At 33.3% G+C, this 11,308-nt stretch overlaps 1 protein-coding gene across 7 annotated transcripts in view; it reads right to left on the bottom strand.

Annotated features, from left to right (window-relative positions):
* Window positions 1-3,346: 3,346 nt before the first annotated feature.
* Window positions 3,347-11,308, bottom strand: part of LOC110735131 (valine--tRNA ligase, chloroplastic/mitochondrial 2-like) — a 32,402-nt gene continuing 24,440 nt past the window's right edge. For 4 of the 7 annotated variants that reach the window (XM_021915283.1, XM_021915286.1, XM_021915288.1 and 1 more), the window contains exons 19-28: window positions 10,463-10,600; window positions 8,489-8,554; window positions 8,313-8,425; window positions 7,318-7,465; window positions 6,046-6,150; window positions 5,807-5,908; window positions 4,914-4,986; window positions 4,659-4,825; window positions 3,878-4,011; window positions 3,347-3,787 (exon numbers count right to left, since the gene is read on the bottom strand). In XM_021915283.1, coding sequence (XP_021770975.1) covers window positions 3,880-4,011; window positions 4,659-4,825; window positions 4,914-4,986; window positions 5,807-5,908; window positions 6,046-6,150; window positions 7,318-7,465; window positions 8,313-8,425; window positions 8,489-8,554; window positions 10,463-10,600 — 1,044 coding nt within the window. In that variant the 3' untranslated portion in view covers window positions 3,347-3,787; window positions 3,878-3,879. The remainder of the gene's footprint in view (window positions 3,788-3,877; window positions 4,012-4,658; window positions 4,826-4,913; window positions 4,987-5,806; window positions 5,909-6,045; window positions 6,151-7,317; window positions 7,466-8,312; window positions 8,426-8,488; window positions 8,555-10,462; window positions 10,601-11,308) is intronic. The other 3 variants (XM_021915285.1, XM_021915287.1, XM_021915284.1) reach the window with 2 other exon arrangements.

Below are 11,308 nucleotides of genomic sequence, written 5' to 3'. Positions count from 1 at the left end.
ACTTCTCTCTCTTTTCTACTTCTCTTAAAAGTCTTAATACTCTGAATGTGGCATCAATTTTTTTAAATTTTCAATTTTAATTTTAAATAAAAAAAACTAAAGGCTTGTTTGGCATCGTTTTTTGTCGTTAGTGTTTTCACTTTTTTGTTGTTAGTTTTCAAGATTATCATAATATAAATAAGTATTACTAATTTTTGATTCATTATATGACATTTATTTTATGATTTTGAAAAACTAAAAAACAAAAAACCACAACAATACTAAAAGAAGCCTAAATAAATTGTTTCCACTTTTCTATTTTTAGTTTTTAAAATTATCATGATTTTAATAAGTTTAACTAATTTTTACCTTATTAAGCGACATGTAGTACATGATTTTTTTTTTTATTTTTTTTTAAAAAAAAAACCAAAATTTAGAAAACTACAATACTAAACGAATCAAATTTTTAAATTTTAGAAAATTAACATGAAGGCATGAAGCAACTCGGTTAAACGAATCTTACCCAATTGACACTGAAATGGGAACATTCTATAAAGAGAAGATCAATGAAAATCATCCATCATAGTAAGGCCTTGTTTGGTTCACCTTATTTTTACTGATCTGGTCTGATCTGGTCTGATCTGATCTGGTCTGATATGATCAGATTGTCTGATTTGACCAAACTTTGACCTTAAGTGTACGATAATCTATAAGGAAAAAATATATCAAGTGGGATCTTGTTAGATTCTTAATAATGTGTAGTTTATTAATATGTAATTTTCACAATTTTTTTCATTACGAAATTAAGAATATTTAGCGATAAAAAAACCGCACATAATACGATGTTCTGATCTGAACTTATTTTTTCTCAAATAAGTAAAAATAAGTTGAACTAAACAAGGCCTAAGGAGTGCTAGTCGATCGGGATTGTAGTTTGAAGCATTTGTTGTTTGTATGCAAGCTTTTACCGTAAAATTATATGCAATTTTATGTCACTTTATTTCTCCTTTTTTTTTTTAATTTCGACGGTTAAGTTGCCGAAAATGGCGGTGGAGTGTTGGTTTTGATGTTGGCGAAGACTTCATTGAAGCGACTTGAAGGCGATGAAGAAGGTGGCTAAGGAAGAAAATGAAGAATGGTGATGAAGAAGATGGAAGTTGGGTGAGGAAGAAAATGAAGTAACCTTCCAAAGGGGGTAACGCCATTTTTTTTTTTACAAGAAGATAAATATTACCATTAATAAATAGTCATACGTCATCTACAATAATAACAATAATAATAATAATAATAATAATAATAAGGTAATAATAATAAAGATTTGTAAACCACATATTTAGAGAAAATAACATAACCTTTATAATAAAAATCATAACTACTTTGCATATCGGGCATAGCTCACACTCCACCGCTTCAAACTTGACACGAGCAGTGATTTTCGATGTCTTTGCATCTTTCCAAGTAGAGACCTTTGCAATCTGCGCTGATGTTTTGATCGTAGAGTTGATGGCAAACACTAAACCCATATGAATCCAAATCACCTTCTCGATTATTATTAAAACTCTAAAAACAAAATTCACATCCATAGATGAGAATCAGATCCCAGGAAATTGGGAAAAACCCAAAAAATTTGGGACTAGGGATGGTAGTGGATTGGACTTGACCCGGGTTTGTGGATCTAGATCCGTTTTTCACGGATATGGGTCTTCAAATTTTGGACCCCATGGATTCGGGTCGGATCCAGGTCCTGCTGAAAAAAACGGATCTGGATTCCGGTCTGATCTGTTTACCCGTTTTATAATTTCCCTATAAAAAAATAAAAATATAAAAAATATATAAAAAAAAACTAAAATTGTTTGTTTCTTTATTAAAAATGTTGATGATGTTAGTAGTGATGAAGATTAGCCTTTCTAAGAGATGGATTTTGGATGTTCATATCGAAGACATCATCGTTGTTTTTTCGCTTGCTCATTTGTAACATCGTACTTTTTTCGTTGTTTATAATTTTTATTTCAAAACATAAGTGTATAAGTTGATTGTTTTGTGTTTTTAGATTAGTTGTATAACTTAAATTTAGGTTGAATTTAATAACCCCTTACGGAAGTTTGAAATGCATTTTTTGACTTAAATATTACATTTATTGCAAAAAATTGGACAAAACGTATTAGACCTGTTTTGGATCCTGATATGGACCCGGATCCGTTGGACCCGTCGGATCTAGATCCGAGTCTCCACTTTCCAAACCCGACGGATCTGGGTCGGATCTGGATCCTTGATACAAAAACGGATCTGGATCCGGGTCCATTCAGACCTGATCCAGATCCGACCCGTTGCCATCCCTAATTGGGACAGACTCTCACAAACAGAGAGAACAAAACAAAGCAACACAAAACAAATAACAATTAAGTCAATTAAATCAAAGAAAAAGGGTCGGAAATAGTCTAATTTCCGAAGAAATTAGACTATTTTCAGCCTAAACGGCCAAGAAAATTAAAACCCTAAAAGAGATAAGAGAGAAAAAAGAGAAGAGGGAGGCGGCTTCTGAGCTTCTAATATTACTTATTCTAGGGGGTAACGTCATTTAACACAACTTTTATAAGGTTATTTTAGGTATATACCAAATTACAACAATATCCTCGCCCAATGCCTTCGAGGTATATGCATTTCGTCATTGCATTAAGTAGAGGGTGGTGGTGCACAATTGTGGTGGTGGTGGTGATGGTCGTGGTGGCGGCGGCAGTGATGGTGGTGGCAACGGCGGCAATCATGGTATTACTTGTGATGGCAGTCTAGGTGATGGTGTGAGATGGTATGATTTCATGGGTTGAAGGTGACTATGGATGAGGAAGTAATAACAATTTGAAATAAGGATAAGATCCATTAACATTGTTGTCATGATTTTGTCGTCAAATAGCAATTCAAAATATTATTTGAGATTAAATGTTTACCCCTTGTTTGTCAAGGTGATGAACCTAACATTGCTCTTTTATTACCAAATTCATCCCCTACATATTTCCCACCAATTTCAAATTAATCGACATGTTTTGACTTTTGAGTATATTTCACTCTAATTTTACAAGTTTTAGTAATTTATAGGTAAGGCAAAACATTGCTATGTTGAATCATCATGTGTAATTTCAAATTACCTAACTAGTTATAATTTCAATTTTATTGATAATTTTAGATACTTATGATTGAAATTATGCATTGGCATGCATAATGAAAAAATGTGTCAAGTAATTTGAAACGGAGGAAATAAATAAACAAATGTATATGATTGTATGTCAATCTATCCCTAGCTACCACAAACTCACGCCATATTTGGCCCTGATGACTCCTAGTAGGCAAGTAGTGCTCAAACTTTCCTATCTTACCACAATTTCATAAACCTGCAGTATATGGCCTCGATCACTTCTACTTGTGATCAATAGAGGTTGTCAACGAAAATTTTGTTTTACAAATTCCTGCAGCGCATGCACAAGAAAAATGCTACGGAGTACCTTAAAATGTTCCCAACACATAAAAAAACAAGGCAAAATTGTTTAAAATATCACTATATAATATAGTTGTTGAATATATTATTCACTAGCTAAATTGATGTACCTTGACTCTTAAATAGAGAGGAGTCCCATGAAATGGCTAAAGTCAAGATTTATATTTAAATACCACTATACATGAATGTAAATGAGTCAAAATTGCATGATGTGTTGTTTTGAATCAACAGAAATTTTCTAAGATTCTCAGCTTGAATGCTACCTGCCTACCACAATCCTCTTAACAGCAAAAACACCGACGAATTGCCTGGAGATGCCTGACCATTCACCGTTATTATGCTGAAATATCAATTTACAGGATCCAACATAAAGACAAATAAGCAAAAGAAGCAGCTAGTATCACTCACTTTTAACTGTTTGTCACCAAAACTGTTGATTCAAGAAAAGCTATTCGGTTTTTGGTCAGATTTATCTTCTCCTCCATTTCCTGAGCTTTTTCTTGAGACGCCTGGACAATTTCCGCGGGAGCTTTCTCCAAAAACTATGGGTATGGGAAGAAAATCGGAAAGACTCAGAAAGAATTTATGTTAATTAAAAAAAAAACAAAAAAAAAAAGGAAAAACCTAATAAACGCCCAAGGGGTGTTAGATAAGATGACTAAAAGTAAAATTATTACTACGTAAATTAAAAATAAAAAACCTTTTATTACACATGTGAAAGATGGCTAAGGCTCTGACAGTACAGGAAGCCAGATGGCCCATTCATTAGATAAAATCCTTCATTTCTATAGGACAAGAACATAAAGATCTTGATCGCTCTTCTACAACCAAGTCTTTAACATGTGTCCAAACTCTTCAATGAAACTATGTATCCAAAATAGCAGGAATTTGAAAGACTCTAAAATTAGCACTAAGAAGGAGAACTTAGATCATATAAGCTGGATCTCTTTTATTTTCAGTGTCTTTCGTATAAGTACTACCCTAACCCATTCAAGTGTTGCTTTTTGGCATAAAATGATTGGATATATGGGTGTGATGTGAGTGGATGTGATAGGTCAACAAAGTAAAATCATCAGCTCCAGTCTCTAGCCTCTTTTGCACCAATATATGGGCATACTAGAGAGTATAAAACAATAAAGAAAGAAAGATCAAAAGTTAAACAGAAGTTAGTGACCAAAACATCTCCTACCTTCGGAGAACCAAGGCGAGCTTTAATTCCTTTATACTCCCCTTCCATCTTAAGAAGACGCTTGTGAAGCCGCTGCAATTCAGCAGAGATATCTACCATATCGGCAAGAGGAAGATATGCTTCCAAACCTTCACTGGCAACTAGGTGAACTGATTGATTTGCATCTTCTGGAAATGAAAGTGTTAATATGTATTCATAGAGTAGATCATCATTTTTAGAGTTAAAGCACAATATTCAACTGTAGTGATGACAAACCTGGAAGTGATTCTGCAAAACGCAAGGCTTGCAGGTCTAGCTTGGATAGGAGAGCTAGAACATCTCTCTCTTCCTGTTATGAAAGAAGATAACGTTTAACACTTCTTTTTAAACATACAGTTAGAGAAATAGAATATGGCACTAATTACAACCTCAGGAGACCAAAAAAAAAAAAACACAATGTATTGCCACACACACACACACCCCTTGCCCGCCCACCACCAACTGGCACGCTAGAATGCAAACCTCACCCGCCTGCCACCAACTCGCTCACACACACACACACACACACCACAAACTAAACACATACACTCACCCATATCAGAATAACCATATGCTTCCTACAATACAAAGCCTCAGTAAGTCCTGGTCATCTCAGCTATGTGATTCTTCTCAAAAGCCCAGAATAGAGCACTAGTTTATTATTTTGCCTTGTAAACAGAAAGAACAACCACAAAGGTACATGGTATGATGCACAGAGGACGGCTCACGCCTTAACATACGCAACAAGGTGATAAAGAAAAGTTTGACTGTATTGTATAACATAATTTATTACTCTGAATGACTACTTAGGATGACTTCTATTGCTGACATGAAATGAGGCAACAAAGGCAGACATCAAGCAATTCCTTCAGGAAGAAAAACTTATCATCAAAAAACTTAGAGAGAACTGAACCTTTTTTTTTTCATAAGCCTTTCCAAAGCCTAATTTGAAATTATAGTATACGGATTATAACACTAGTTCACATAAGTGTTTTAAATATAATAAATTAATAAGATATTTCTGATATGAGTCACATAAAGATTCAAAAATACATACATAAAAACTCATCTATTAGCATATCATTAGAACATTCATATACAGGATGGAAAGACATTAGTTGTATACTTACAGAGATGTACTGAAGAACGTCAGGGTTGGCAACTATAGTTGCAGATATCCGTTTCACTGGCTCAACCGAGTATTCAGCTCTAACATTACGGATAGCCTTAGTCTGGAAACAGATAGTGTTAATTTCTGTCATTCTTACATTAGCATACACCATGACTGGAATTGATATTAAAAAAATAATCATTTACAAAAATTAAAAATCAAAAACAAGATTTTAGTGCACCAAGAATTCATACTCACCAAAGCTTGAAAGTTCTCAAATCTTTTTATCACATTTGAATACACTGGAAGTGAAGATTTTGGCCATGAAGATACTATCAGAGGCACTTTTTGATGGGGGATTGCCTACATAAAGCATAAACCACCATCAAAACCCTAACAGAAGCAACTATCTAATACAAATACTAGGGGCGTAATATAAGTACTAATTTGAATCCCATAAAAACCATCACAGACGACGATTATTATTATTGATGTCACCAACAGACTGAGCTTCTTAAATTTACGTATCTAAAAAAGTTAGTCACAATACCATTGTTATTATGGAACAACAGCTTGGGATCACAAACACATATAACATAAGCTAACCAGATTTACTAAAGCACAAGGAGCTTACTCAACACTAGAACAACTTTAAATCTCCCAAAAGGTTTCAGGAATGGTATTACTGCAATTGAGGTTTGTTTTAGAGGAAATATAATTCTTTAAAGACAATTTAAAAAAGGAAAATCATTATATCTAGTCTGAGAGGAATTTATATATAGAGTGAGGCAATTCACACCCAGTATCTTAATGCCATAGTCCTAACTCCTAAGAGTAAAACTTTTCACTCCCCAACCAAGTTTCCTACTACATAATCATGTCGGAGAACTTATTTCCAGTTTGCATATTCTGTCATCCTCAAAGGCTGGAGCCAGGAGAAATTGAAGATGTTGAATAGGAAAATAGAGACTCTGCTTTCATATATTATTTACTTTAATTTAATTTCTTTGTAAACTACTATTTTTTTTAATGAATAATTCCTTTGGCAAATTAAATCATTCATCACGAACACACAAACATCACAGGCAAAAGGCATGTCTCATAGTTACAGACTTAAACATGCCTCTGTAGAATCTAAAGCAACAGCTTGACAGGAATAAATTATCCAAATTTATTGCACGACAAGGTGGCAGGATGTACTAGACATTTTCAAACTGTCCCTATTCCTCAAATGAATATTTCTAACAGTAATTATGAACATTGAATCAGACATAGCACCCTTTCATCTGAAACCAACACTATTTAACAAAATAATAAAGGCCTCTAGAATAACAGCATTAAGTTGTGATGTTTATTAAGGTGAGACTTCTCACTGAAGAGCTAATAAACCAATACAACATAATTGTTCGGTGATTTCATGTGACAGTTAGGCACAGCATCTAAATCCGTTCAACCAAAATAATGTCACTATAGTTATCCAGACAAATGCAGGACTGCAGGACCACTATTATTGAAGTTCACTCATCATACCTGCCAAAGAGCCTCGGTAACAAATGGCATAAACGGATGCAGAATTTTCAATATGTTTTCAAAGACATACAGAAGTACTGCTTTTGCTGCAGAGGACACAGAGTTATCCTCTGCTTGGTAAAGGCGAGCTTTGCTAGCTTCAATGTACCTATTATAGGCAAGAATTTATTAGAATAAGTCAAACAAAGAAATATTCATAAGGTTTACATTGTTTGTTCATACACTCACTTCAGTTAGATTAGAAAATAATGCAGAAAACAGTTCGGGCAGTTTTTGATGGAGAAATATTTCATTGATAGAAATTGGCAAAAGGACGGAGGAAATCGAGTATACTCTATAATGAATATCAATGAAGATACATAGCATGTGATAGCCAATCACTGACAAATCATTATACAAGCAAATTCATAGAGTACACTAAAACAGTACCCTCAATCCCTTCTTTACCATGAAATCAACTACGGACAGTGAAATAAGATTAATTATCAGTTACAAAGTGATGTATATCCATTCTTTCAGGCTCCTGCGCATTGCTTAATGAAAGGTCTGATTGTTACTGAATATGTGTAAATATTTTCTGGACATTATTGTAATCTGTTACTTAGGTACGTATTCAGTAATCATGGATGATCTTTACAAAATATAATACATCCGCTGAATTTTTTTTCGCATCATTTTCAAAAACTTGGACTCCTAGGCAGTTTTTGGAGATGAGAGAGATAGAGAGAAAGAAAAAGAGGACCCATGTGATATGAGAGAGAGAAAGTGAAATCATCAACTAAAAAGGAAATTGAAACTTCCTTATTTAGGAAGTGATGCATTTAAAAAGAAATGGACGAAGTATATCATAATTTACAAGACATGTAATATAACCAATTACTGTAGTATCAAGAAAATATATCCATACATTTTATTAGTTACATTGCTCACTTTTTGTGGTAACTATAATTGAAGCAGAATTTGAGGACAGATCATTAGAACTTAGAAATTCATACCAATCAGCAAAATCTCCCCAAAAGAAATCATAAGTTTCTCTTGCAACATCTCCAAAGTAAAATTTGTCATAACTTGTAGTCACTTGGTCAATCAACATGTGTAGTTTTGATACCTGTTGATTAAAGATGATTCAATATAATATAGGAGTATAGTATTCAATAAACATAAGCACAACCTGAAGAATTCTCACCACCCAGCACTCTGGCAATCGCAACATCAGCAATGACTCTTCTTTATCGAACTGTAAAAATTTAATAAAAAGTAGAAAATGGAATACAGAAATAATCAGCAACGTGCTAATGTTCTCATTAGATTATGAAAAATTTTAACTTCAAAAAATGCTCTATACGTAGAATCACACGTGCACAACCACACACAGATGGAAAGCCAAAAGGACAGAGAGAGAGGGAAGAAAGTGAAATTGATAGAAGATGCTAGCGAAGGTCGAAGAGAAAAGAAAAACTCGTAAGTAAAAAATAATAATTTAAAGCAAGTCTTTAAAAGACCCTGCTCTTAATCAAAATGGAAAGTGAAGTAATCAAGTATGCCACATGCCATTTTTATTACAATTAATATTCAATCCTAAAAATTTGTCAAACAATGTAAGCAGTGTTTTTATCCATGACTTCCTTAAAAAGCTTCACTCTAGTACTATGTAAGATATGACTCATTTGACCAAGAACAAGTAATTATATAGACTATGATGGAATGAGTTGAAAATATTTTCTTATAGTAACAGAACTGTCCAAATTATATACCTTACAACAAAAGAAGAACAAAGCACTTAAAGAGTGACAACATGGTCAGACTTCCTTTTCTAGTATATTTCAATGAAAATTACAGTAACATAAAAGGGTATCAGAGTTTACAATATACAAGTCATCTTTTAAGAATACATCCATACGAGTGCAAGAATCTTGAGCTAGGCTAAGTCCCTCTTGATTTGGTGCCATTTTCCGCTCAGAAAATTAGGCCAGTTGAAGAAAATTACCACCCTTGTGGTTTTAAAACTTCATTAAACTTCTATCCCCCTTATTTACCAAAATGAGTTGTTTCTCAAAACCTTCTCCACATCATCACTACACTTTAAATTTTCAAACACCCACCCAAACCCCACCACCCCATTCTGAAAAGGTCAGAAACAAAACACTTTTTGGGTCCTGGAAACCATAAGCATATATCCAATCATATTACTAAAATCATATCATTTAAGTTGGCATACTAGTCAACTAAAAGAGGCACAATGAACTTTCTAACCATATAATTCATAAATCTTGTACTCTTGCCATCCTACATCATAAAGACGCTACCAGTGACTAAGAATACTATTTGTTTATAGGAAAAAGTTAAACTATTAAAGATACCTCCTAACGGAGTCATATGCTCACAACTCAATTATTACATTGTATTATTTTCAATGTATTGACATTTGCCAGTTGCCACTAATCACAATTTTCATTAGACCATATTTAGTGCTTGGTATTTAAAAAAAATGTAGTCAATTGGGATCTTAGATTCATCTCAAAGTGTATTTTCAAGATATCTACTTTAATTATTACTTGATGATAATTAAAGATATTAATGGTTATAGTTTTGCATTGGCAAACGTGAAAGTCAACATGTTGCAATTAAAACTGAAGGGAGGGAGTATTCTTCACTTTTTTCGATAGAATAAGCAGATATACAAAGACAGTAGACTAAGAGTGTAGAAGAGGACAGATATCCTCCAGGAAATAGCAACTACTACAGATTCACTTTATTCCTTTTGATCTCTAGAATTAACTCTTAATATTTTAGATATATCCATGTTCATATGCTATGCTACGTATCTGCATCTCTGGAGACAAATCAAAAATTGGAACCTGTGGCTTAACTTGATAAAAAGGACAGGCAGCAAGCAAAAACACTAGGATATGAAAATTAAACTTGTCCATTTGATTTTGGGTTTAACATTTCATGTAAAAAAGCTGTCATTTTCACTGGCAACAAACTGAAACAATATGCAAATTGAAGCTTTCTTGACACAACAATCATATGAACTCAAACATACCATAAAGAGATACAGAAATCAACAAGTATAAATGAGAGGAAATGCTGTGGTGCTTGGTTAAGAATATACCAGCCATTAAAAAAAAGGAAATATACCAACCTTATATGCACGTAAAGTTTCCCATGCATTATTATCACTTTGGTTAGGCAGGTTTTGTAGCACAAACTTCCCAGCATTCCACAATTTATTCGTGAAAGCCTTATTTGCACTCAATCTTTCGGTTGACAAATTGAGGTCCTGGTTTGAAAACAAAGAGGCGGTATTAATTTATATTAGATCACCTAAGAAGCCTTTAAAAAACCAAACAACACCTAATCCGTTAATTATTGCCATTTCACAAAAGAAAACAAAATATCTCACTTATACAAAGAATATGAGCTTTATTATAAAAACTTACACCTAGGTTTTTCCAAAAAAAAGACAAATAAGTGACTCTTCCCAGAATGACAGAAAGTGCTTAACCATACATGGCTGCTTACACATATACATATTCAATAACTAATATAAGAAAACCCTGATGAAGAACCCCCACTAGAGATGGTAAACAATCAACCAAGAAATTTTTAACCATTAAATTTTATCTAAAAGGCACCATACAATAACATTCATCACTGGTTATCTGGCATCAAGGAATAATTGTATAGTAGCTCATAAAATACCTAGCAAACACTATATTAAACCAGAAGTTATTACTTTTTTAACACAATGTCCTCTTTTCATTGTTCAGTTCATTAAAAACTAATTTTCCTATCAGCTCCATAATTATCATAAGAATTACAAGTTTCTAACCCATTATTCACCAGTAGATGTATGAGAATGAACAAAAGAAAATAGATAGATTGGCCTCAGCATACATCATTTACAAAGAAACGGCCGATAAATCAGAATGCATTAGTTCAAAAGGTTATATGAATTAAAAAAGTATGCACAAAGCTCAATAGTTTA

Source organism: Chenopodium quinoa, unplaced genomic scaffold, assembly GCF_001683475.1.
Source record: "Chenopodium quinoa cultivar QQ74 unplaced genomic scaffold, ASM168347v1, whole genome shotgun sequence".
Lineage (NCBI taxonomy): Eukaryota > Viridiplantae > Streptophyta > Magnoliopsida > Caryophyllales > Amaranthaceae > Chenopodium > Chenopodium quinoa.
The sequence above is the reverse complement of the archived record's forward strand: the minus strand, read 5'-3'. Positions and strand labels throughout refer to the sequence as shown.